The sequence below is a fragment of the Eretmochelys imbricata genome, chromosome 4 (genome assembly GCF_965152235.1).
Source record: "Eretmochelys imbricata isolate rEreImb1 chromosome 4, rEreImb1.hap1, whole genome shotgun sequence".
NCBI lineage: Eukaryota > Metazoa > Chordata > Testudines > Cheloniidae > Eretmochelys > Eretmochelys imbricata.
The window spans coordinates 57,605,334-57,632,257 of record NC_135575.1 but is presented as its reverse complement, the minus strand read 5'-3'; the positions used below and the strand labels follow the sequence as shown (position 1 = coordinate 57,632,257).

General features: G+C 39.1%; 1 protein-coding gene across 4 annotated transcripts in view; it reads left to right on the top strand.

Annotated features, from left to right (window-relative positions):
* OTUD4 (OTU deubiquitinase 4) overlaps positions 1-23,893 on the top strand; it is a 54,087-nt gene extending 30,194 nt beyond the window's left edge. For 3 of the 4 annotated variants that reach the window (XM_077815335.1, XM_077815337.1, XM_077815338.1), the window contains 10 exons: positions 3,891-4,015; positions 4,107-4,275; positions 10,119-10,281; positions 12,961-13,078; positions 14,534-14,589; positions 15,165-15,248; positions 16,145-16,280; positions 16,874-17,137; positions 17,915-17,955; positions 21,192-23,893. In XM_077815335.1, the coding sequence (XP_077671461.1) occupies positions 3,891-4,015; positions 4,107-4,275; positions 10,119-10,281; positions 12,961-13,078; positions 14,534-14,589; positions 15,165-15,248; positions 16,145-16,280; positions 16,874-17,137; positions 17,915-17,955; positions 21,192-22,445 (2,410 nt within the window). In that variant the 3' untranslated portion in view covers positions 22,446-23,893. The remainder of the gene's footprint in view (positions 1-3,890; positions 4,016-4,106; positions 4,276-10,118; positions 10,282-12,960; positions 13,079-14,533; positions 14,590-15,164; positions 15,249-16,144; positions 16,281-16,873; positions 17,138-17,914; positions 17,956-21,191) is intronic. The other variant, XM_077815336.1, reaches the window with a different exon arrangement.
* The last annotated feature ends 3,031 nt before the right edge of the window (positions 23,894-26,924 follow it).

The window sequence follows — 26,924 nt, the reverse complement described above, 5'->3', positions numbered from 1 at the left end:
TGCTTACCCAGCCCAAAGAAAAAAAAATTCCCTTTCAAACCTGTGCTCCTTGTAAAACAAAAAAAATCAAAATCCTAAAAAAAACACCCTGCCACTTTTGTCTCCAGGCAAATGGGTAGAGCACACCCCCCCTATTTACTTTTTGGAAGAAAAGAAAAAAAAACAACTCTGGGTTGGAAGACTGTGAATTTCCCTGCAGGAGTTAAGTACCCTGCCTCCAGGCAAAGAAAACCTGCAATTCACAAAGATAATCCCCTTTTGTCTCTGCTTGGCCACAAAGCAGAGAAAAACAATCTGCTTTCAGTTTCAACTGCTTTCTGGACTTCCTTTCCAAAGGAAAAAATAATTTCTTTTTAAAATCTGTATTTCTAGTTCAAAAAATCTCAACTGGATCTCAAAATGATTTCAGGTTAATCCCACCACTATGCCACCATGTCAAGGTTCCTCCCCCACTCTGAACTCTAGGGTACAGATGTGGGGACCTGCATGAAAAACCTCCTAAGCTTATCTTTACCAGCTTAGGTCAAAACTTCCCCAAGGTACAAAGTATTCCACCCGTGGTCCTTGGAATGGCCGCTACCACCACCAAACTAATACTGGTTACTGGGGAAGAGCTGTTTGGACGCGTCTTTCCCCCCAAATTACTTCCCAAAACCCTGCACCCCACTTCCTGGACAAGGTTTGGTAAAAAGCCTCACCAATTTGCCTAGGTGACTACAGACCCAGACCCTTGGATCTTAAGAACAATGAACAATCCTCCCAACACTTGCACCCCCCCTTTCCTGGGAAATGTTGGATAAAAAGCCTCACCAATTTGCATAGGTGACCACAGACCCAAACCCTTGGATCTGAGAACAATGAAAAAGCATTCAGTTTTTTACAAGAAGACTTTTAATAGAAAATAGAAGTAAATAGAAATAAAGAAATCCCCCCTGTAAAATCAGGATGGTAGATATCTTACAGGGTAATTAGATTAAAAAACATAGAGAACCCCTCTAGGCAAAACCTTAAGTTACAAAAAAGATACACAGACAGAAATAGTTATTCTATTCAGCACAATTCTTTTCTCAGCCATTTAAAGAAATCATAATCTAACACATACCTAGCTAGATTACTTACTAAAAGTTCTAAGACTCCATTCCTGTTCTGTCCCTGGCAAAAGCAGCATGCAGACAGACACAGACCCTTTGTTTCTCTCCCTCCTCCCAGCTTTTGAAAGTATCTTGTCTCCTCATTGGTCATTTTGGTCAGGTGCCAGCGAGGTTACCTTTAGCTTCTTAACCCTTTACAGGTGAGAGGAGCTTTCCCCTGGCCAGGAGGAATTTCAAAGGGGTTTACCCTTCCCCTTATATTTATGACAGAGGCGCTAAAGATTCATATGTCCCTTCATGCTTCAACCACCATTCCAGAAGACGTGTCCATGCTGATGATGGGTTCTGATTGATGATAATCCAAAGCAGAGCAGGCTAATACATGTTCATTTTCATTATCTGAGTCAGATGCCACCAGCGGAAGGTAGATTTTCTTTTTTGGTGGTTTGGGTTCTGTAGTGTTGCTCTTTTAAGACTTTTGAAAGCATGCTCCACACCTTGTCCTTTTCAGATTTTGGAAGGCACTTCAGATTCTTAAACCTTGGGTCAAGTGCTGTAGCTGTCCTTAGAAATCTCACATTGGTGCCTTCTTTGCATTTTGTCAAATCTGAAGTGAAAGTGTTCTTAAAAACGAACAACATGTGCTGGGTCATCATCTGAGGCTATAACTTGAAATACATGGCAGAATGTGGGTAAAACAGAACAGGAGACATATAGAAGTACCATCGAGAAGTTCAGTCACAAATTTAATTAATGCTTTTTTTTTAACGAGCATCATCAGCATGGAAGCATGTCCTCTGAAATGGTGGCCGAAGCATGAAGGGGCGTATGAATCTGGCACGTAAATACCTTACAACGGCGGCTACAAAAGCGCCATGCGAACACCTGTTCTCACTTTTCAGGTGACATTGTAAATAAGAAGTAGTCGCCAGTATCTCCCATAAAAGTAAACAAACTTGTTTGTCTGAGTGAGTGGCTGAAATAGGACTAAGTGGACTTGTAGGCTCTAAAGTTTTACATTGTTTTGTTTTTTGAGCGCAGTTATGTAACAAAAAAAACCCCTACATTTGTAAGTTACACTTTCACAATAAAGAGATTGCACCACAGTACTTGTATGAGGTGAATTGAAAAATATTTCTTATCATTTTTACAGTGCAAATATTTGTAATAAAAAATAATAATATAAAGTGAGCACTATACACTTTGTATTCTATGTTGTAATAGAAATCAATTATTTGAAAATGTAGAAAAACATCCAAAATACATTTATTTAATACATTTCAATTGGTATTTTGTTGTTTAACAGTGCAATTAATCACTATTAATTTTTTTGAGTTAATCGCATGACTTAACTGTGATTCATCGACAGCCGTAGTATATTTATTCTTTAATAAACTCAAATTAGAGCATTTTCTGTACAGACTCCCAACCTAGACAGCATGATATTGTCCCACCAGAGAATTACTGGTACTGCTTCTATAATTGGATGCTAGAACTGAGGCTAACTTTTTATGTTAAAAGTGTTGTGAAAGGGAATAGTAGACTCATGTAATAGCTAATTAACTCTTTAGTCTGCCTGATTTCGTACAGAAAGAGCTGTGTGTTGATTGAATTAATAGTCATGTCTTTATCCCCAGATAGCATGACAACATAATGGCTCAGTTATCTGAGCCATCTCCCTTAAGTTCTATTGCAGGTGCTGTAACTTCTTCCTCACACTCTCTCTCACAAAATAACTCCTGATCACATGATAAGGGCTGAGGATAATTACTGAGGGAAATCTCCCCAATGCTAAGGTTTGAGGAGATCAATCCAGACAGGGAACACTTTCTCTTTCATAGCATTGGGAAGGAAGGAGTAAGACACTTGGCAATTGTGATGTCATCTTGCAAGATTGTATTTTATTTTGCAAATTTCCTCGAGTTTTATATTAGAACTACCTTAAATAGGTGCATGGAGTAACAGTCAGTTACAGTTCAAGTTAAACCATTAACTCATCCACTCCCCACCCACCAAACTGAATATCTTCATTTCAGATAATTCAAATGCCACTTTCGGTTCATGCTACCTGCCTAGATAAAAGCAAGCAATACTCACTAATTTAAAGTTAGTTTATATCCCTGTCTATATCCCTAAATCTGTAATGTTCTTGGGGAATTTATCTGCCCAGTTTGCTGCTCTTTGACATTCTGAAAGATTAAGATGGAAAAGCCCTGTAGTTCCCAAATCAGGGATATATGTATGTGTTTGTCCACAAAGCTTTAGAAAGTGCTGATAAATTGTCTGTCTTGACTTGATATTTTCTGTAGTTTGCTTTAAAATGACTACTTAGTGAAGGGAGGAAAGGTAGACATTAATAGAATGTTCTTACTACCCTTCTGCCTTGTCTTTTGTGTCAGGATGTTAAAGTATCTATTTAATATGTAAAAACAGATAAGCTATTCTCCCTCCCTTCTCTATCTAATGAAACTTGTGTTTGGGTTATTTTCATTAGTATCTTTATGAGTTAAAATTGTGTGTGTTCTGTACAAATTGTTGAAAACTGTTTCAGTTTGGAATCCTATTTCTGTTTGAGAACTCAAAACCATAATACTTTTAAACGTACGTGTGTGTGTGTAAAATTTTTTACTGTCCTGGTTAAGCCTCATGCAACAGGTAAAACACAAGAGCAAAGGAAACTTGAATGTAATTCTCCCAGAAACGGAAGAGAGGCTTCTGTCACAGTAAACATCTGGTGTTAATTATACAACCCCAGTCCAGTCTACAGACCTTTTTATCTTTTCTCCCTCTGTTATGCAGGCATTCTGTTTCACTGAAAAGCCTTAAACCACTTCCACAGGCATCTCCTATGGAGGGCTGGAATACTGTGTCAGGGAAGAAGATAAAAAAGTTCTCTACAGCATGTGGGCAAAATGTTCAGCCTGGTAGGATTCTTCCCTCTTCTAATTGTAGAAACTTTGTCTCTAGTAATTGTGAGAAAAATCTTATGAAATGGTTTTTGCATCTATGTCACAGAAGCAGACTGCAGAGGGCCAAAGAATCAAAGCAAGCCAATAAAAACCCAGTCAGTGCTACCTCCTCGACAACAGTATGCTGTGGGAACCAGACAGCATCAGTTCTCACAGTCTCAGCAGACATCTACTGAGCACAAAACTCCAGGCAGGAATCCCTCCCAGTCTGTAAGGTAAAATGAGAAATAAGATCTTCATTATCTTGGACCTTGGCCATTTACAGCTCAAAGGCTTTTGTTTCTTGTGCATCCCAGCTGATGATAAATACCAAATGTGACAGATATGGCAATATCCTTGAAAGACCTTATTGCATTAAGTTTATGTATTATTGTGGGCCAGGATTGTATGCAATCTCTTTAGACAGGAGATGTGAAAGATGTGAGACCTGGGAGTTCAACAGACTATACTGAATTTGTGCCAGGCAAGTATGGACTTTTGGGACAATAAGTGTTAAGTGGATTTTCTGGGGAATCCCTAAGGAGGGGTTAATGCAAATTCCCCAACTCTGGTTATGCAAAAATGTAGCCTTTTGAGGTTACTTCCTGAGGAGAGGGTCATTATCTGCTGATTACCTGTTAGAGAAGGCCAAGATCAAAGGCCTGAGCTGCATAAGGAAATGGCTGATCTGCCCATTGTGGGGTCTGTTTCTGGATCTAAAATAGATGGACTTGTAATCAAGGGGAAAATCTAGTTGTGGGTTTTGAAGGACTAAAATCAACCAGATCCCTGTGTTGGAGCTGGGTGTGATGTCTGGTAAGCTTTTTAGCATGTGTGCAGGTTCTTTTATTGTTTTCTCTGTAATGCTTTAACTCCAGAATAAATTTGCTTAGGAGAAGCAGTGTGGTAACTTAGAACTGCAGGCAATATACTGATCATAGCCCTCATAGAGAAAGCGGAGCACTGGTACTGTCTTTTTTTAAAGGCTGTCTGGCTTGCTGGGTATATCACAGTGTAGGGCAGGGAGCTGTGCAGCCTTAAAATCCCTGGTCAAAGGGAAATGAGATGTGTCTCCACCTTATAGAGGGGATGGCTGGGAGCTGGAAGCCTAAAGTGGCTGCCCTTGGTGGACTATGGGCGGGGGAGGGAATATAGTGTGTCAATTTCAGAACCCATTGCATGAAACTTGTGTTTAATTAAGGCAAAGAATTCGAGAGGATGCTAGTGTTTTGTTGTTTGTTTTTTTGCTGGCACTTTTATTATTATTTTATTAATAGTTTATGGTAGTGCGTAAGGGCCAACCAAGAATGGGGTCCCATTGTGCTAGGTGCTGTACAAACACAGAGCAGTAGACTGTTCCTGCCCCAAAGAGCTTACAATATAAATAGACAAGACTGACACCAGGTAGGGGAAGATATAACACACAATGTGATGGCAGCAAAAGTCATTTTAGTGCCGTGATTTTATTTATTTATTTTATGGCTAAAGGCTGTCTTGAGAGAGCCATTTAAGTTTCCAACATAGCCATTAGGGAAAAGAAGAAATAGAACTTTTTCAAAAGAAAATCCTTAAGTATAAAGTTAATCTCCATCGTAGAGGTCAGGATTTGTATGTGGATAGGAACAGATACGAATACTGGCAGTTACTTTAGAAACAGTAGTAAAATAATTAATGTCATTACATAAGTTGTTTTCAGTTCCCTTTTATATTGTTTGCTGTCCTGGTCTTTTGATTTTGCTATAGTGTGGAGGAGCACATGTACTATCCCCAGATCTGCTTTTGTTTTTGACAGCACATGTCCAAAATCACACTATAGCTATAGATCTAGGTACTTGGCAGATGATTTCTCTTGGGTTATGACGACTCTCTTTTTTCAGATGTTATCCAGGGACAAGATGCACAGATTTTATTTTGTAATTAAATAGCAGTTTCACTTGGTGAATTCAAAGTGCAAAGGATTAAATAATCTTTAGAAAATTTTCTACATTTGTCTATATTGTTTCCGACTAGTACTCTATTACCGAGAAGTAAAAATAAGCTTGTAACTGTCAAACTGTACATGTGTATACTTAAGCAAGGATGCATATAAACGTTAACATATTGAAAGAATTAATAGGAAATGTAGCATTGTTTCCTGAAGTTTGTTTGTTTTTTTTTCTGTTGTGACATTGATTCAGATCTTAATTTGACAGTGTTGTCAAACAGCAAAATACAGAATCTTTTTAGAAGCACTTCTAACTTTTGGTTCTGTACACTATTACTCATCTTTATTAGACTGTGATATTGAAATAAAATTTAAAATACTGAATTAGGTTATGAAATCTTGCTCTAAAACGAATCTTGTGTACAGGTTCATTACAGGACTTTGACATGGTGAAATGTTTGCTTCATTACATTTTTATGTAGTAGGCTGGAAAAGAAGGTTTCTGTATCTTTTATATAGTGAAGAAAAGTACATCACACTAATAAATAGCATTTCCGGTGCTGCCTTTAATCTTAAAGGATAGTGTATGCCTCCACCCTTCTTAAGGGATGTGAAACTAGCATTTCAGCTGCGGTGGACACTCACCAGCAGGCCAGCTCTGAACCATTCTTCTACAGCAGAGTTTCTGCTCACCTTTTTTTTTTCTCACTTGGATATAGTGGGTAGCTTTTAGTTTCAGATGTGGCCCAGAATCCTTTGTTTTTTTTCTCTCTTGGTACCCCCTTTGGAGCACAACTGCAGCCAGAGCAAAGCACTCGGATGAATATTTGGGAATTTATAGGTACCTCTTGCATATGATTGAGTAGAAACAGACATGTTTTTTCAAGGGGAAATGAGTTTGGGGATGAAAGGAGTTATTCAGGCAGTGGAGGGGCATTCATTTCCATCAGTGCCTACGTACCAGTGCATCTAGGACAAATCTTAGGTATTACATCATTTCAGAATAATTTAGAGAATACTTTGAGGCCCTCTTTCTCCACAATTCTTAAGTATTTTCTCCATTTAAAAGTTGGACTTGCGTAGTGTTGTAGTCCAATGACTGTCTCAATTAATTTTATATTTATCCTCACTATCAGAATTTTCAAAGTGCATCTAGTCCTTCATCTTTACTCAATCTGTTTCAGATTTGCTCTGCTTTTGCCAGCAGTCTTATGTAACTTGCATTGGCTGACAGTGTGGGATTCCCAAAAATGCTGGAGGGCAAAAGACAGCTCTGAGTTGACATAGAGATTTTATAAATCTAATCCACCTTTTCAATTTCTAATGTCTGAGATTCTATGGGTTTTGATTTTGGTATCTGAGAGAGGTGTCCTCTTTTCAAAGCATACAGCTCACTTTGGGCAGAAATGTAGCAGGTGGTGGGCATTATTGAAAAACAAATATTCTCTTACTGTTCATGACTATCAAACAAGGGCTTAATATGAAGCTTTTCTCAAATATGGGAATGCTTAGTTGTCCTCAATGTTTTCTGACCAATCTAAAAGTAAAAACATTTAATCAACTCAAATATGAAATAAGTATTTCATTTGTCAGAATGGTGAAAGCTACGGCCCACGTATTAACACAGATACTTTTTCCCCCTATTTTGTGTCCTTGGATGGACAGAGGAAACTGGGCCTGTTGAGCTGGAAGCTGATTGTCAGGATATTCAGGGCTATAGTAATCAGTTTGGATTAGGCAGTTATGACCATCTAAAGTAGCTTATTAGGATTAGCAATAAAATTGTTAATGGGGCCAGTCAAAATTTAGACTCAAATAGCCATGAATTCTTTGCTCTTGGTGGACTTCTTAATCTACTTTACCTGTGTCACTGTACCTCGGTGGGTCACAGCTGAGGATGTCAGTTCAGGACAAACTGTGGAGAAAAAGGGCACACTCTCACCCTAACCTGGTGGTTATTCTATCATTAGATTATACCAAGCCAGTTTAAAAAAAGTAAATTTCTGTCTCACCACAATAGTTAACAAGAAGCTAAAGATGCAGCCTCCTTAGGCCTTCCAGCCCTTGTCTCACCCCCTAGGCATTGGACTTTGGTTAGTTACTGAAAACCAGTGTAATCAAAAATAGGGTTCTTCTAATCCCAAGAGATCAGCCACATAGCCATGTCAATATATAACCCATATTTTATCCAATAATCATGCTGAGGAAAGTTTTAATAATAAAATAGAGTTAAAAACTGTTAATCATATACATACAAATAACTGCAAAGTCCTCATCAGGTTTGTAGCAGTGATTGAATAGACTGCTGACTTGTAAAGTCTCTCTGGTGATTTCCAAAAGATTGGAAGGTCCTCAGTCCATAGTTCAAAATGTTCCTTTTAGTTGTAAATCCACAGTCCAGAGAATCAGGGCAGGAAAAAGGCAAAATGGAGATATATCAGGGGTCTTCTATATCCTCTGCCATGTGCCTGGAAATGTACTGTCCCAAACAAAGCCCACAGCCCCTGCATATGGAAAGTTACTAGCCCAAGATGGAGTCCAAAGTCAAATGAGCATATGATATGTCCTTAAATGCTTTGACTCACAGGGGTAGCCATTGCCCATGTTCTTGCTGAGGCACCCACAAGAATAGCTATCTGGGCAAAAAGTTTCTTTTATGGTCCATAGTGAGAGCTAAGTGTCCTTGATGGGCCATCAATACGTAGCTGTCTGGCCTTAATATAAATTTTACCTGCTGGGTGTTACCTGGGAATACAGCACATGTGTATGCCTGTATGTAGCCAAAATTCTTAACTTCAGATATGAAAATGAAACAGGCATATAAATGGGATAATCATAATTAGAAAATCATAACTTTTCCATTGACACCTTACATGACATATGTTGTACAAGACTTGTAGCTATTGTATAACAGTTGGTAAAATCAATGACCTAAATGGTCATATTCAATCATTCATCATCACAACCTTTATATTTTATGGAGTATTCAAGTTTTTAGCCAAGAACAGGTTTACAGAGCTGTTTACTAGTCACCTTAACTTCCATGTGTTGCACAGTAATAAATGAGTAATATCTATCTCCGTATAAGTGCAGAACCACTACAAGAAAGAACCTAAGCATCCTCTACACACAGCTGTGGTTCTCAACCAAGGGTCTGGGGCAGGTTTCAGGGGGTCCGCCAAGCAGGACCAGTGTTAGACTTGCTGGGGCCCAGGGCAGAATGCTGAAGTCCCACTGCATTGGGCTGAAGCCTGGGACTCTGAGCAACTTAGCTTCACTGTACCCCCAGTGGCATGGGGCCGTGAGCAATTGCTCTGCTTGCTACCCCTTAAAGTCGGCCCTGGCTTTTATATGAAGAAAACCAGTTATGGTGGCACAGGTGGGCCATGGAGTTTTTATAGCATGTTTGGGGGGCCTCAGAAAGAAAAAGGTTGAGCACCCCCTGCTCTACGGTGTCTCTGAAATTGTAGAGGTTCTCGGACAAACGTTCTGCATTCTCCTGTGGATTTGCCATTGTCTTGAGGCACCAACAAATCACATGTTCTTGGCCGTTGTTTGCTATATTGTCGCAGTGACTGTGCAAAATTTGGAAGACTTAGTCAAGAAAGTAAAGTTGTGAGGGTTTTGTGTTTTAAGAGTACTTAGTCTTTTACTAGCTGGCATTTCAGGGAGAGAGGGAATATATTTTGTTTATATTGCTTCATCAGAAGTTCAGAATAACGCAAAATAACTTTAATAGCATTAAGAAGAAAAACATGTTTGTTTTGTGTATTCTTTTATTGAAATGCATTTATTAGCACTTGAATGTATATATTTGCCCTCTGCTAGGATGTATAATACCATGTGAAATAACTAAACAAAGGGAGAACACTCTATAAATTATAGGAGAAAATGCTCATGATCCAAACTTCTGTTTTAGTTTCTTCCCAGGTGGAAATAAAATGGAATATGTTGTAGATGGAACACACTTTTTTCTCTTAATCCTGATATTTGCAGTTACTATTTTACTATAGGCATAATGGGACCTGAATAGCTAGTACATTATGCTGTATTCTTTCAGCTTTCCCCAGTTGTAATTCTGGAGTAGTTGAACTCTCACACTTGGTATCCATTTTACTATTTCTTTGGCAGTTTTTTGGTCATCTTCCCCTACAGAAAACCAGACCGGGAGAGAGCTGAAGATCTAGACTACACTAGCAGAGATTGTAACTACTTTGGCCTGTCTCCAGAGGAACGCAGAACAAAGCAGGCCATAGAAGAATCTCGCTCACTTTATGAGATTCAGCAAAGGGATGAACACGCTTTTCCTGCTCTTTCTGTATGTATGCTTCAGTAATTGTAGGTAATAAGGTATTTTTTTACAACCTGCCAGTGAATTATTAATTTGAAATTTAGTTCTCCGCACTTGTGAACTTTTCTTATTACTTTTGAGAAGTTAAATGTCTTGTCTTGCATCTCTTCTGTATAAAGTTAAATAAATACAAAAAATAGAACTGTAGATCATAGATCAAGACACTTAGCAGTTTTCCTTAGAGAATTACAGATATAAGCATTGAGATGTAATGACTAGAGTGGTCACTGAGGCCAAAGAGCTCCTTGCTCCATCCATGTAGAAATGGATCATGTTCCAGCAGATCCTTTAGGCTCAGCTAGGTTTCATGCAGGGAATTTGTACATCCCCGGGACAATTACCCAAATGCTGCTTTTCCTTTGTGCAGAACTACTCTAGTTCTGTTGCTGTTGGCCCTCTATACAGACAGAGCTGGGAGCAGGATTTGTTCTGAAGTACAGTTCTACTCTGTCTCAATTTGTCCAGGTGAAATCTGTTTACTTAGAAGTAAAACAATGGCTTTTCTAACTGCCAGTTCTGCAAACTCAATCTGGGATCTGAAAATCAAGCAGTGCTCTAACTTGTTCATGTATCGTCCTCAGTAATGAACATTCCTTAGGTTGAATTCTGTTCTTTCTTACGTGGAACTCAATTATCTTCAGAGGAGTTGAATAGGTTTAACTGAGTGTGGATTTTAGTCCTTCATTTGAAAGTTGGTTGTCCCTTCTGTTGATGTATGAGTCAGGATGGAATTCAGCTTCATCTCCAGTAGCTTGTTGCCTCTGCTGAACTAACAGGAGTATAAAAAACATACTTTGCTTTGTAAAGTAAGCAGATATAACTCTTAATACATGCAGGGAACAGATCTGCTGGATAAGAAGCTGTTGTCTTCACATAATCACGCTTTAGAATTTTTAGTTTGGATTTTTTTTTTTTAATTTGTATTTCAGTCCGGCAGAAAACAGAAGTAGAGGAGACAGGCTGAAATACTAATAGGTGTTAGATTGTGAGGGGAATGGGATTTGAGAGAGACCTTGAGTGTCTTGCTCTTTGAGGATGACAATTTCCAGGCAGAGGGCCTGATTCTGCTTATCTTAAACTTTTCAATGGTGTTACTCCTGACTTCCATTGTTGTTCCTAAGAAGCGAATCAGGTCCAGAAGAGCTTTCTGGAACCTCCTAGTAAGTAAAGAGCAGAACTAGATTGGAGGAGACCACCATCTCGTTGTTGCAGTGTGGGAAATGCTGTGATGCACCTGCTCAAATATGGAAGAATATTGGGATTTTAAAATGGAAGAATTTATAGATTTTTAGAAGTGGAATAGAACCCCCTTAGGACTGTCACCTGATGTGCTGAGGCTACCTCTAAGCCTGTTTTACCTGGCAGCTTGGGACTTCAGTACCCTGCCTGGTTGTGCCAGACACTCTAGCCTGCTACAAACACAGACCCAGGTCTGAACCACGTCCCCTGAAAGCTGCAGGCTTAACTGAAAACAGCTTAAGAAGTGCTCCTGTCTCCGACACCCAGTTCCCAATGGGATCCAAACCCCAAATAAATCTATTTTACTCTGTATAAAGCTTATACAGGGTAAACTCATACATTGTTCACTCTCTAACACTGATAGAGAGAGATGCACAGCTGTTTGCTCCCCCAGGAATTAATTACTTGCTCTGGGTTAATTAATAACTAAAAAGTGATTTTTAGTAAATAACAGAACAAAATAAATTACTAAGCAAAATAAAACAAAAACCTGCAAGTCTAAGCCTAATACAGTAGGAAACTAAATGCAGGTAAATCTCACCCTTAGAGATGTTCCAAGTAAGCTTCTTTGACAGACTAGACTCTTTCCTAGTCTGGGTCCAGCAATCATACCACTGTAGTTACTGTCTTTTGTTCCAGTTTGTTTCAGGCATTTCTCTGGGGTGGAGAGGCTGTCTCTTGAGCCAGCTGAAGACAAAATGAAGGGGTTTCCAGGGGCTTATATAGTCTTTCTCTTGTGGGAAAATCCCCCTCCACAAGATGGAGTTTTGCTGTCACCTGGGCAAGTCACATGTCTATGAATGATTCAGCTTTTTGCAGGCCGATGCCATTGTTTTACATGTTCGTTTGAACATTCCCAGGAAAGCTTAGATGTGGATTGGCGTCTTCCAAGGTCCGTTGTTAGCTAAGCACTCCCAATTACTTGAATAAGCCCCTTCACGCTATGTTGACCAAATCTGCCTTTTGTGCTTCCTACAGCAAACACTTTAAGTACAAGCATAGAGCCAATGCTCATAACTTCAGATATAAAAATGATACATGCATACGAATAGGATGAATACATTCAGTTACAGGCATATTTAGCATAAAACATATTCCAGTTATGTCATATTTGCACTCATAAGCATATTTCTGTAAAGCATTATGGGGTGCAAAGTCACAAGCTTAATAACCTGAGCTCTTGACTCCGAGGTGAGCCACACTCTCTCGGAATGCAACAGTGAATTGGGTGGGTAGAAAATTTGAGATTAGAAGGCTGCTTCTTTTCTCTGCCTCCTGCTGAAAATAAACTTGCATTCATGGAGGCCAAGTGAGGTAATTTTAGATGATGGCACATTGTTTTATACGTTCCTGTGGCCAAGCCTTTTTATATGAAATGCTGAATTTTGCTTCTCTCAATTTCTTTAGAACCATTTAGTTTGTCAGGCTGCTATGCAGACCGCTGATACTTGCGTAAAGATCCGAGCTGTTACTGAGAAAAGAAACAGCAGGTGGAAGGCAAATGTGGAAGAGCGAAAGGATAAAGGTAGTGTCCAGAAAACATTTTCTTTTACTAAACTTTGTTAGCTTTTATATAAAAGTAACCAAGTCTGGGATTTTCAAAGCTGGGGATGTGCCTATATGTGGATTTATGCATCTGACTGGGTACATGAGGGTAATTTTTGTGACAATAGTCAAGTGCAATGTAGTTGTATGCTTTGGGGAGAAGGTGCTTGTTTTTCTTGATTTATGGGTATGGTCTTTGGGTCAAACACCTTTCATAGGAATTTTCAAATTATGTGGGATGGCACACAGCAGGAGCTAAATGCTGAAAAGCTAGGTCTTCTGACCCACATCAAAGTAATTAAGTGCCGGTTTATATTGAAATTAGCGCCAGATTAGAGTTGCAGAAACTGCTGATGGAGAAATGCCAGAGATACTTGCTCAGGTGGAAAGAGGGTTCATCTAAGAAAAAGCAAGTAAAAGGGGTTAGTGCCTAAAGTCTTATCTTATAAAATTGTAAGGGTAGGGGAAGGAATTGAAAGAAGAGTGTGTGAGTGAGAGCTTGAATTGCAAACATATTTTTAAATTTAAATAGTGCTGGAGAAGGGTGAGAGGTGTGAGATTTCCTTCTCCCATATTCCTCAATTCTTTGTGTATTTGTCTTTGTGTATTTGTCTTGGAGGAAAGATAGGGTAACTAAGCTCTCCTACTTCTGGTGGGGTTCATTTTGTGGTGGCGATGGGGAAGAAGGTTGCAGTTGTATAGTGGGAGAGCAGACAATTGTTGTGTCAACACAAAATGCAGCTGCTAATCTGCTTTCTGGCCTTTGTCTTGTTATATATGAACTCTGTGAATCTGTTCCCTGCTTCCCCTTTCTTTACTGCGTCATGTTGAAGCTCCTTGATCTTGATTTCAAGGATCTATCCTTCCCCATGTACCTATTTTTGCCTATTTTCACCTGTCCCCTTTTCTCCTCTGCTCTGATAAAGACAAAAAGGCATTGAAGCTCCTACATCTGATTCACATTTTTTTGAAAGTCCCTGCATCAGGCAGAGCAGGGACCTGAACTTAGGTCTTCCACATCCAAGGTGAGTGACCTAACCACTGGGCTATTGGCTTTTCTAAGATGCGTTGGTCTCTCTCTTTTTTTTGTGAAAATTTTCATAAGGTCTTGGTTTTCATCCCAATGCAGAATGAAAACAAATTCTGAAACCTTGAAAATTTTTGTGAAACAGAAATTTTGTTTTCCAGCCAGCCCTACTTATTTCGGCTTATTCTGCTTTCCACGTTTATGCTATTTTGAAGTAACATATAATTGACCTGAGGTAGAAAGGTCATGATGTATCTGAAGATTTAACTTTGGAAAGACAAGTTGTTATACTGGCTGAAGTAGTCTCTAAGGTGCCACAAGTCCTCCTTTTCTTTTTTTGGCTGAAGTTGTGACTATGATAAATGATTTGATGCTTCATTTACGATGTTATATCTTTTGGTATTACAGATTCAAATTCCAGGCAGGTCCACTTCAGTCAGAAGTTTGAGTCAAATTCATCTGAGGTAATTTAAAGAAAAGACCAAAGCAATTCTTTCTCTCTCTCCCTCCCATAATGTGCATTAAGCAGCACAGCATAAGGTGGCTAGCAGAGAGGTAGCTGTCTTCAGCGCCAAGGCTGCTGCTGCTGCTTTAGTACTTTCTGTAGATTATTGTAGGAAGGAGACTTGTCTTATTTTTGAACTTCCTCAGAACCTTTAAGAGTCTGATTGTGGTCTCTCTCTGCAATGTAAATTCTACAACTTGGGCTATTAAGAGCACTTCTGAACCTGGATCTCTCTTTGCTAGTGTACCCCATATGTTCGCAGTGTGAGTCTCTGTTCCCCTCTAGTGGTTGGACCTCACAGATTTGAGTCTGGCATGGTTTAGGATCTAGAGGTTCTCACTGTGATTCCCTGCGGCCAACAGATCATCAAGAGGCATCACATTAGGCTTGCCATAGTAGCAATTTGATAAACACTCATCTGATGGCCAGCCCACCTTTTTAACAAAGTGTTGTGTGCTTAATATCTTTTATTGGCCTTTTTTTGTAGAAGAAAAATAGAGTAGCATTGACTCTCCATTTTAACTTTTGTAATAGAAGAATGGTGGAGATGACAAGTATCCAAAAGCTTCATCTCCTTTGAAACAAGGAAAGACACAATCTCAATCTCCTGCTGAACAAGTAAGAAATGTTTGTTTAACTTCTGTTTTTTTCAGCCATGAGGCCTCCAGGCATTCTTGCCATCACAGCCATATAGCTATTGAAGACAATTACTTGGTATTGTGGTAGTGCCCAAAGCCCCCAGTTAGGATTGGAAACCCATTATGCTAGGTGCTATATGAAGACCTGGTCCCTATCCAAAAGATCTTGCAATTTAATTGTAAGGGTCATTCCAGGAGTTTGTGAGTAAGGGGTTAATCCACATCCACCTTTTAAGTGAATGCTACTTGGGTTAAACACTTTCTCTTTTTTCCCCCTTCAGCTTTTTCACCTTCTGTGACTTTCCCAGAGACCAATATCATTCCCTCTACAACATTCCCAGCTCCTGCTGGTCTAGGAAATTGTTCAAACAACTTTGGTTATGTTTTGATAGCATCAACAGGCATTGTGGTTGTTACCATCCTCTGATCTGTGGTATTGTAGCACAGTATCATACATGATGAGTATCTGAGCAGGCCCACTGCTTCATTTAATCAGTGGCTTTTCTTTTTGGAAGTGAAAAACAGTAAATAAATTTATTATTGTGAGAGTTGCTGAATTTACTGCCTGGAGATGGGAGCTTGATATTCATTCATGGTATCAACCTTTTCTGGAGGGGTGACCCCTAGGATGAGAGGGTAGTTCAGTCTCCATGCAGTCAATGAACAAGACTAAAGGTGGCTACGCAGTTAGGATTCCTATTTTGTCAGTAGCTTGTTAGCTAATGTTACTAGATGGTGTTTTGCTACTGTGACAGTGGCAGCCTGGTTAAGTCTAGATTGTCAAACCTTTGTGAATGGAATAGAATTTAGGCTCTTATTCTAAGTAAGCATTATCTGTGAGCCCTACTAACTTCTCTTGGTCTCTTTGCTTTATAGAAACTGACAGCATGCTTACCATGTGTAACTCCAACTCCCGCTCCTGCCTTCTCTGAGGTGCATTTGCCTCCTACAGTGCCTTCTATTCCAGCCATTGTGCCAGCTTGGCAAAATGAGCCAACTTATCGACCAACAGGTTAGAAGAAATCTTCTTTGGTCTACTTCAGAGACTTATTGTACCATGTTCAGAATGGTCTGTGTGTAAAAAATGACTTCAAATTGTCTGAGTGGGATTTTGAAAAACAGACATTGAAAGATAATTAGAATACTCAACTCTCCTAGCTGCTTTTGAAAATCCCAGTTAGCTTCAGTTGTCCATATAAATGTCATTGCTAATTAAAATAGTTTACATGACCCTTTGCCTCTTAAGGGAAGAGGGGTTGTGGGAAGTATTACTATTCCATTTCAGCCTGGGTCACTTAGAGATTCAGCTGTAAGATTCAATTCCCTTTTGTCTTTAAGGGTATTTTTAAATAATGCAAGTGATAAGATTTTTGTTACCACTTTTGGATAGACTGTTGTACAGTCCCTTTCTGAAAACTGTTTTTTGAATTGAGCCTTCATTTTCCTTCAAGCTTCATTTCAGGACTCATGCCCCTCTTTATCATCCTAAATAATTAATCTTCCTGATGTTTTAATCCTTCAGTTACTTGCTATCTTATCTCTCATTAATGTACTTTAGCCAAATTCTGTGTACTCATGTCTTTCGCTCTTCCCTCTTTTTCTTAGGTATTCCAACCCAAATACCTGTTTCTTCATTGATGCCGGCCCCGACAACTGGACCTGATTCTGTTGTATCCCAGGCAACATCTGCTCCAGTTGCCGGAGTTCCTGTGTCAATACAAGCAGTTAACCAGCCTTTGATGCCTTTGCCTCAGACACTGAATCCTTATCAGGACCCATTGTTCCCTGGATTCCCTTTTAATGAAAAGGGGGAGAGAGCCATTGCACCACCTTATTCCCTGTGTAATACTGGGGATGATCTACCTAAAGGTAGGAAACCTTTATATCTTACACTCTTTCTAATGGAATGTCTTTGTTTAAAATCTGGATGAAGGAGAATGAAATGTATTCCTTTGTTTTGATAAGTGTTGAAAGATTTAACAGTTGCTGTGCTACCGTTCTTTGTATAAAAATAAGTAAATTGTACTGTTAATGGTAATTTTAAGTGGTGATATTCGTAACTCTATTGTGAACTTTTCATGGCTCATAATCTGATTCATGAATTTATTTTCTTATATCAGAAAAAGTCTGATTTTTGTGTAGCTTACATTTAAAAAAAAAAAAAAAAAAAGATTTCCTTGACCATATTGTAGATATCTGTTGCCTGTTATGGCAGTGAAAAATAGCAGATGGAATCTCATGTTGTTTTAATCAGAAATTTGAACCTTACTCAGCAGTTTTCTTAACTAGTGTGGGAAAAGGCATATTTTAGCATTTTAAAAAGAAAAATACAAGGAGTTCATGTAGAACATACCACACCTGACTGGATGGTGTGTTCATTTTGGTAGCATTCTCTCTTACATTTGTAAACTGAGTTCGGTTCCTTGAGCTATTAAAACTGGAATTTAAAACATGCAGTTGAGTTTCAGATCATCTTATCAGTCCAAGGGGAGTCGAACCAGCAGGCTGAAGTAGCAATATAAAGTGTTGAACTTTTCTCTACTAGAACTGTAGCTGAAAATTTGCGCTGGGTGGGAGGAAAAAGTGCGTGCATGCATGCATTTTTCTTAGTGTTAATTAACTTGATGTTTGTTTGTTTTTCTCTAGATAAAAGTATTCTTCGATTTTTCTTTAATCTTGGTGTGAAGGTAATTATCCAAACTCTCATCAATGAGATTTTTCTACTAAAAAATCTAATGACTAATGTTCAGGTTTCCGCCTCCGTGAGTTGTTTTTGAATTCCAGTATCTCAGAAATGGCTAGCTGAAATCACTTCAAATTTGAGCAAGGTGTTCTCTGCTGGCAGCAGGCTACACGTGCAAAATTTGGAAGTGAAAGGCTTGTTCACTGAGGTTTTTAGTGGTGACTCCAAAATTAGGCATATAATTTAAAGCAAGTCTCAAGTAAGAATAGGCTACCCTCTCTACCATATTTTGAAAACTTTTCTCTTATCTCAAATTTTATATCAAATAGTTTGCTTGAAAGATTTTGTTGAGATCTCATGCACAGCATCACTTTTGAGACTGGAGAAGTCATATTTAGGCAATTAATTCCTGGTCAATTAAATGTGTCAGAATAATCCATTTGGTGCTGAACATGTAAATGGAACCAAAAGACTGAAGACATGAGCTTTCTTTCTCTCTCTTTTCAAAGTCTATCTTTTAGCTAGAGTTAAAGTTGCAAGTATGTGCCAGTAACTTACAAGTAAAAACACCTTATATAAGAACGTTGTTGACTCTTCTTATTGCAGTGGCATGAATCTGAATTGGGGTCCCATTTATCGAAAAGCAATTGTTAGAAACGGAATTTAAACTTTAATTTTAAATTAAAAGAATTTAAAACATTTTGAAAACTTAGGTATGCATAGGTAAGACACCCAAACAAAATTCAGTTCCTGAATTGAGGAACAATCAAAAATTCTGAACTGATCCATCAAAAAACAGATTCATCTTGTTGGTGTCCACAAACACTAGAAAGCTTTGATTTGAACACTGCATTGGTTGAACTTGCTCTAGTTTTTATTGTGGCCATAAACAGTCCACAGAAGACATTCTTTACAAATTCACAGTTACATCAGTATCCTACTGAAGGCAGACATCCCCCATTTTTCATTAAGATTGCATATGCTACCAGTTACATCAGTGTCATTACATGTTAGTGTATCAATATATGCAAACATCATAGGCCCAGATCAGGAAATCAGAATACTTGCAGAAAAGAGCAAAAGTGAGGGTGGTGGTGAAGCATGATATACCAGATATGTATATATACAAAATTAGTGCTCTGTGCTGCGGTACATTCAATAGCTCATCTGCAAGCATTTTAAGTGTAGTGCATCTACAAATTTAAGATGTCTCTAGTTGTCTGCAAAGTACTTTAAGCTATTATGAAAAAGGATGACTAAGGGGAAATGGGAGGATGTTTGACTGTACTGTCACTGTACCAGTACAGTGGCCTTTTCCCAACATCAGACATCTGCAGCGAATGGCTGTGGATTTCCAGAATCCTTTAGAAAAATTCATGGTTCAAAAATAACAAAACTTATGTTTGAAAGAAACAAAGAAGGGAAGATAGGAGACTGGTGTTGCTATGGGGATAGAGTTAACAATGCTGTGTGACCATAACGGATTCTTTCCATACTCTACAATATTTTGGCTTTCTTTCCTATATTACCTTAACAGGTAATTTCTTGGGTTTCTGACTGTGGTTGTTTAACTGGAGCATTCTTATAAGGGCTAGTCTAAATGCTGAAATTTATCAGCGTAATTGTATACCAGTATAACTACCCATCTGAACACACTTGTTCTGGAATAATAATGCCTTTTTCTGTTTTAGCCTTTCACTTTGGAAGTGGTATAAATTAAACCAGAAAAAGGCAATGTTATTCCAGAATAAGTACCCATATGGGAAATTATACAGCTATAATATATATATGTGTGTGTGTGTGTGTGTATACAGTAAATCATCCCCATGCCTGCCTATTCTACCCATCTTAAGTTAATGACATAGTCTCTCAATTTTAAATCCATCTTAAATAAAGATTTTTGTTTATCTAGAGGAGCATCACGTATACCATTGTAGTAAATGCTCTAGCAACACTTCCATTCTGCACTTACAATTTTAAGGGAGGTAATTTTTTCAAGCTTTATTGTAAAAACTACCTCTGGTCTCAGACTTGGTACACCTGACTTCATCTGTGGAGTAAAATCGTTTGTGGTGTTTTTTTAATGACCAAATCTGGAAAAAAGATCTCTTCGGCTATCATAATTTAAAGAATGAAAAGAGAGAGAAGTTAGTGGTTTTGATAACTTTGTATAACTAGTCAAAGTCTCTGGTTTGGTTCACAGAAAATTAGCTGGCCATTAGTCAATGTTGTTGCTATGTATGTTAAAAAAATTTCATAGACCTAAGCTTGAAACTCACTTTGTGGATCATATGATTTCCATTGCTGGCAGTGTGCATTATTTAGGATGTAGTCTGTTATCTTCTGCGTAAGAACTGTCTTCTGGCTGAAGTACACTGACCAAAGAGTAGAATTGCTGACAACCTTGGAGGGCAGTTATGTCTTTTTCTCTCTTATAGAGAATCTCCTGGTCTGGAAACTGGCTGTTGGGTTACCATGCCCACTAATGCCACAGAAATAGCCACTGGTAAAATTCTCGGTGTCCTACAGGCTCTTTCCATATAGGCCTGGGAAATGTCAGCACCTTTAGTGGACATGATAATCCAGCAGCTCCCAGACCAAAGGAGAAGACGTACTTGCAGTAAGTGCAAACTGTCTATCTTCTGTTAGTGCATATTATTAGGTGGTGACAGAAATCCAGTTAATGGGCTGCAGAATGTGACCTTACTCAAATATGGCTTTTGAATTTTGTGGCAATGAGCCTCACTTCAGATGTCCGCAGATCTGTATGTGCATGTTTCAAGATGAGGTAACACTATTTTTTCCTCAGGATTTTGACAGAATGGATATGTGGGTTTAAGTGTCCATTTAACACCTATGATTCAAGAAAGTATCTAGAAAACCTGAACACACTTAAAAAGCATAGCTACAACTTAACTCGCTCTGTTATACTTTCTGTTGGTCTGTGTTTAAGCATTTTGACAGTGTTCTTTCTGTATAGTCAAACTGTTTCCCCTTTCACACAGCAATAGGAACTTAAAAAAAAAAAGATTGTAAAACCGTAAAAATAGGTCAAGGGACTTGCAGGCAGGCAGGCAGATAGATAGATAGATTTTTATATATATATATAAATAAAAACTACTTTTATCTCTTTTTAAAATAAATTGACTGGGTTTCAAGTTGACAAATGACTTTACAGTGTGATATTTTACATCTGTTTGTTTTAATTCCTTAGTAGACTGAAACATCTTTGTTTTGCAGGCATACAGCTGTCCCATGTGGGCACCACATTCTTATTTGTATCCTCTGCATCAGGCTTATGTAGCTTCTTGTAGAATGTACCCAAAAATTTCAGTTCCTGTGTATCCTCACAACCCTTGGTTCCAAGAGGCGCCACCAACTCAGAATGAAGATGAAATGGCACAAACAAACAGACACTTTCCTATGCAGAATGAGGCCAGATCCGATGATCAGAGTCTGCAAGTTGACACTAGGTCTCCATCATTGCCTCTGATTATATCTACAGCTCAGGTGTCAGAAAGTCAAAGACAGGTCTGTGTAGAATCCGAGAACCCGGTGCAAGCTCTTCAGTCAGATCAAGATGAGTCGGTGAGAGGAAAAAACATGTTCCTGCACCCTCCATTTGGACACAATCAATTTTTAGGAGCTGTTCCAATAGCACCTCCTTTTTTCCCTCACTTTTGGTATGGGTGCCCATTTCAGGGTTTTATGGAAAATTCAGTAGTGAGACCTAATGTTATGTCACCTGAGGACAAAGGGGCAGCTGTTAGCCCCTTAGCAAATATATATCTGGCTGAAGAATGCAATTCTCCAGTTCCAGTAACAAGTTGTGTGGAGCATCTTCGGAAGGTAGTGAGTGAAAGTAGCTCCAGTGCCATACCTCTCCCTGTGGCCAGTTTGAGCAGCGAATCTGATGTCCTGGATGAAACCTCAGCCAGGATGCCGAAGATGGAGCAAATATGTACTGCTGTTTCTCCTGCTAAACAAGTGAAGGCTGCACTACAGAATCGTTCTACACAGATGCAGGGGATTGAGAGGCAGACAGTGGTGTCACATGCTTCACCATCAGTAACAGAGCCACCAAAAAATGAAATGAAAAGTAATACTCCCGGTCATAAGGAAAAGCCAGAGAAAGCCAGAGATGCCAAGGCTACTGATAATTTACAGGCCAACTTGGTAGAAAGCAGGACACACAGAACAAGGGAAGAGAGCTCTGAAGATGAAAATGAGGTGTCTGATATGCTGAGAAGTGGTAGATCCAAGCAATTTTATAATCAGACTTATGGCAGTGGCAGAAGGCCAAGAAATGAATGGGGCTACCCTTCTAGTCGGGGAGGATACCAGTACCCAAGAAATGAAGAAGCCTGGAAAGGACCACCGAACAGAAGCAGAGATGAAGGTTACCAATATCACCGAAATTTTAGAGGGAGGCCATATAGAAATGATAGAAGAAGGGCAATCATGGGAGATAATCAGAGGGGGCATCTAGCATAGGCATGTCTTATTGGAAAGTTTCAAATGCCAATACAGATTTCAAGGAGAGACTTCTAAAATCTTCCCAGTTTTTTTTGTTTTGTTTTAAGATAGGGTACACTTGTAACCTCAAAGTAAGGCCTAGGGGGAAACGAACTCCTAGTCCTAGCATTAAGTTTCTTGGCAATTAAATATTAAGTTTGTTGGTTGAGGAATTTTTTCCAATTTCTGGAAGTAGAAAATTAAAATTATTTTAAAGTATAAAAACAATACAGTTCAATATTGAACTTTTTTCCATAGAGGTTTGAGTTTGTGATACAATAAAATGTTTACTGGAATGATACAAAGATAGTATTTGACATGATCTAGGTTCTAAAACTGATGGTAGTGTTGCACCAAATATAAATGTATATTTTATCATACAATGCCTTAGTTCTAAACTGAGCTAAAGGAATTTTCAGCCTACTGCACTGTTGTCTTTGATATGCTTCCAACCCAAAGGCCTTTCATCTCAAAATCTGTCAAACTTGAATGTTTATCTTTAGTATGTTACATCTATGGCAGTCAGCTAATTGTGTCTTAGATATGTTGTATATAGTTCTTTTAATATTCATAGGGTATATTTTTGAATTTTAAAAAGCATTTGTTGAAATCAAAATTGAGACAAGCAGTCAAGAATAGCTGTGTGTGCATTGATAGAAAATTCAGTGGAATGGCTGTTTCCACCAAGAATTCTTAACACTGGTGTGACTATAATGGTGCCTATGCCAATTAAATATTTACAAAGACAATAAAAAATGTAGATGCTATGCATTTCCAAAATATTCTGCATCTGTTATAATAGCAGAAGTTTTTTAATGCCACTTTAACACTAATGCACTGACAAATCCTAAATATTTTGTGAGCAGAAATGCATAAAATACAAGTTACATTTTTTTTTTAAGTTTGTATGATGAGCTACTGTTGACCTTTTTTTGTTGTTGCACTGTTGATGCAAATTGGTTACGCTTTTGCATGTACAATTCATTGCTGGAACTCCTTTTTAAAAACAAGATGTGGTTTTCAAAATATATTCTCTAGAATTCAGAAGAAAGCGGCTTCTGCCTTATATTTTTACACTGTGTGTCAGAGTTCTGATTGCTGTTTCTTCTGACTCTTAAAGATGATCTCTGCAGTGTTCCTGATTATTGCCTTTGCAGTTGGGATATTCAGCTATCCAAACTCGAGAGTGCAGTGTGCACACTATTCACTCAGCTCTGTTGCTTTGTAAAATTAACGGTTGTGTATATTTTTATATCTCTGTATATACCAGTGTAAAAGGTGATGGTGCCCTTTTATTCATGTCTATGAGATTGTATACCTTTGATCAGGAAACTTGAGTGATACTGTTATATATATGACTAAGCAATTCTTTTCAGATGCATGCCATGTATAAAACACCTAATTAAAAATAAATGTTTGTCCTTTCACTTTCTTTTTAAACTATATAAAACCACTCGTAATATCGTCAATCTTCTGGTTCTGTTGATATCTACAAATGGCATATCAGTAGAACTTGGTGAATTGCTACTATATTTGTGGCTACTGACCTGAACTCTCAATCCGCACTGTATAGCAATTAACATTTAGGCACTTAGCAAAATATACATTAGAGTGCATTTTATAAATGGAAATTGTAAAGGCAGTACTGTTTTTACCTGAGAGAGAAAAATATTTAAATCAATTTGAGTGGAAATATATTTAGAAATAAATTAGGTTTAGTCTGCAAGGTTGCTATTAAAAACGAACACTGGAGGAATGTACTAACTAAGCTCTTGCTTCCCTATTCATATTCAGTGATTACAGAAAATAATGGGGTGATGGTTAGCTAATAAAGTTAAGAAAGCTTCTCTTCACAAAGTGTACCTTCCCCCCTGCTCTTTACAATGCTGCTCTTTGAACTCAATCTAATGCTCACTGAATTCTATAGGCATTGGAACAGATGCATAGTCATATATGCCTTTGTATGTATTATGAGGTTTGAGTAACATTTTGATTTCCACAGATTGAGAGAAATTTAAAAGCGCACTTTCTAGAGAGAAAAGGAGTGGCACCTTAGAGACTAACAAATTTATTTGAGCATAAGCTTCCGTGAGCTACAGCTCACTTCATCAGATGCATTCAGTGGAAAATACAGTGGGGAGATTTATATACATAGAGAACATGAAACAGGTATACACACTGTAACGAGAGTGATCACTTAAGGTGAGCTATTACCAGCAGGAGAGTGGCGAGGAGGGGGGGAGTCCCCCCACTCAGCTGGGGTCTCAGCTCCCCCCTTGCTCAGTGCTGCCCTTGCTGTCCCAGTGGGGGCAGTCAGCGAGCTTGCTGCTTTCCTCACTGCATCAGAGCCAGCGTGAGCCCCCTCTCCGGTGTGCAAGGGGGCAGGGAGCATCTTTCTGTCCCATTCGGCCCCAGGGGTCTGGTTACAGGCAGGCAGGTAGCCTAAGCCATCCATCCTACCATCAACCTCAGCCTGGACCAGACCACACAAGAGATCCACTTCCTGGACACTACGGTGCTAATAAGCAATGGTCACATAAACACCACCCTATACCGGAAACCTACTGACCGCTATTCCTACCTACATGCCTCCAGCTTTCATCCAGACCACACCACATGATCCATTGTCTACAGCCAAGCTCTACGATACAACCGCATTTGCTCCAACCACTCAAACACAGACAAACACCTACAAGATCTCTATCAAGCATTCTTACAACTACAATACCCACCTGCTGAAATGAAACAGATTGACAGAGCCAGAAGAGTACCCAGAAGTCACCTACTACAGGACAGGCCTACCAAAGAAAATAACAGAACGCCACTAGCCATCACCTTCAGCCCCCAACTAAAACCTCTCCAACGCATCATCAAGGATCTACAACCTATCCTGAAGGACGACCCATCACTCTCAGGTTTCAGAGTAACAGCCGTGTTAGTCTGTATTCGCAAAAAGAAAAGGAGTACTTGTGGCACCTTAGAGACTAACCAGTTTATTTGAGCATGAGCTTTTCGTGAGTTCTGATGAAGTGAGCTGTAGCTCACGAAAGCTCATGCTCAAATAAACTGGTTAGTCTCTAAGGTGCCACAAGTACTCCTTTTCTTTTTGCCATCACTCTCACAGATCTTGGGAGACAGGCCAGTCCTTGCTTACAGACAGCCCCCCAACCTGAAGCAAATACCAGCAACCACACAACAGAACCACTAACCCAGGAACCTATCCTTGCAACAAAGCTCGTTGCCAACTGTGTCCACATATCTATTCAGGGGACACCATCATAGGGCCTAATCACATCAGCCACACTGTCAGAGGCTCATTCACCTGCACATCTATCAATGTGATATATGCCATCATGTGCCAGCAGTGCCCCAATGCCATGTACATTGGTCAAACTGGACAGTCCCTACGTAAAAGAATAAATGGGCGCAAATCAGACGTCAAGAATTATAACATTTAAAAACCAGTTGGAGAACACTTCAATCTCTCTGGTCACTTGATTACAGACCTAAAAGTGGTAATTCTTCAACAAAAAAACTTCAGAAACAAACTCCAACGAGAGACTGCTGAATTGGAATTAATTTGCAAACTGGATACAATTAACTTAGGCTTGAATAGAGACTGGGAGCGGATGGGTCATTACACAAAGTAAAACTATTTCCCCATGTTTATTCCCCCTTCCACTGTTCCTCAGACTTTCTTGTCAACTGCTGGAAATGGCCCACCTTGATTATCACTACAAAAGGTTCCCCCCTCCGCTGCTCTCCTGCTGGTAATAGCTCACCTTAAGTGATCACTCTCGTTACAGTGTGTATGTTAACACCCACTGTTTCATGTTCTCTTATGTATATAAATCTCCCCACTGTATTTTCCACTGAATGCATCCGATGAAGTGAGCAGTATGTAGCTCACCGAAGCTTATGCTCAAATAAATTTTGTTAATCTCTAAGGTGCCACAAGTACTCCTTTTTCTTTTTGCGAATACAGACTAACAGGGCTGCTACTCTGAAACCTTTCTAGAGAGATTTTCTCAAGGGTTGATGTTAAACAGTGTGATGGCATTGGTAGGAGTGGACTTTTCCTTTGAAAAGTGACTTGCAGGACACAAACATTAAGCTTGTGCCTTGTCTTTCTGCTTTACCATGTATAAAAGAGGCTGAAAAGTTTGGTGTTAAGATTTTTTTGTTTCTGTTTCAGCTTTAGAAATAATGAATGTCAAGCCTGGCCGTGTTTGGTTTTCCTGGTAGACTTGTTGGGGGAAGGGAGGTCTCAGCTTTTTTGGTCAACTCTAAGGCTGTGATTCAGCAAGGTGTTCTTAAGCATGTGAATTCTGTTGAAATCTAGAGGACTGCACGTAAAGTGATGCCCAGGCTTAAGTACCTTGCTGAATGGAGGCCTAGAGTTCTGCACCCCAGCCAGAACCTGAGGGGACCCAAATGTGGTTCCGGTTAGGTTGGAAA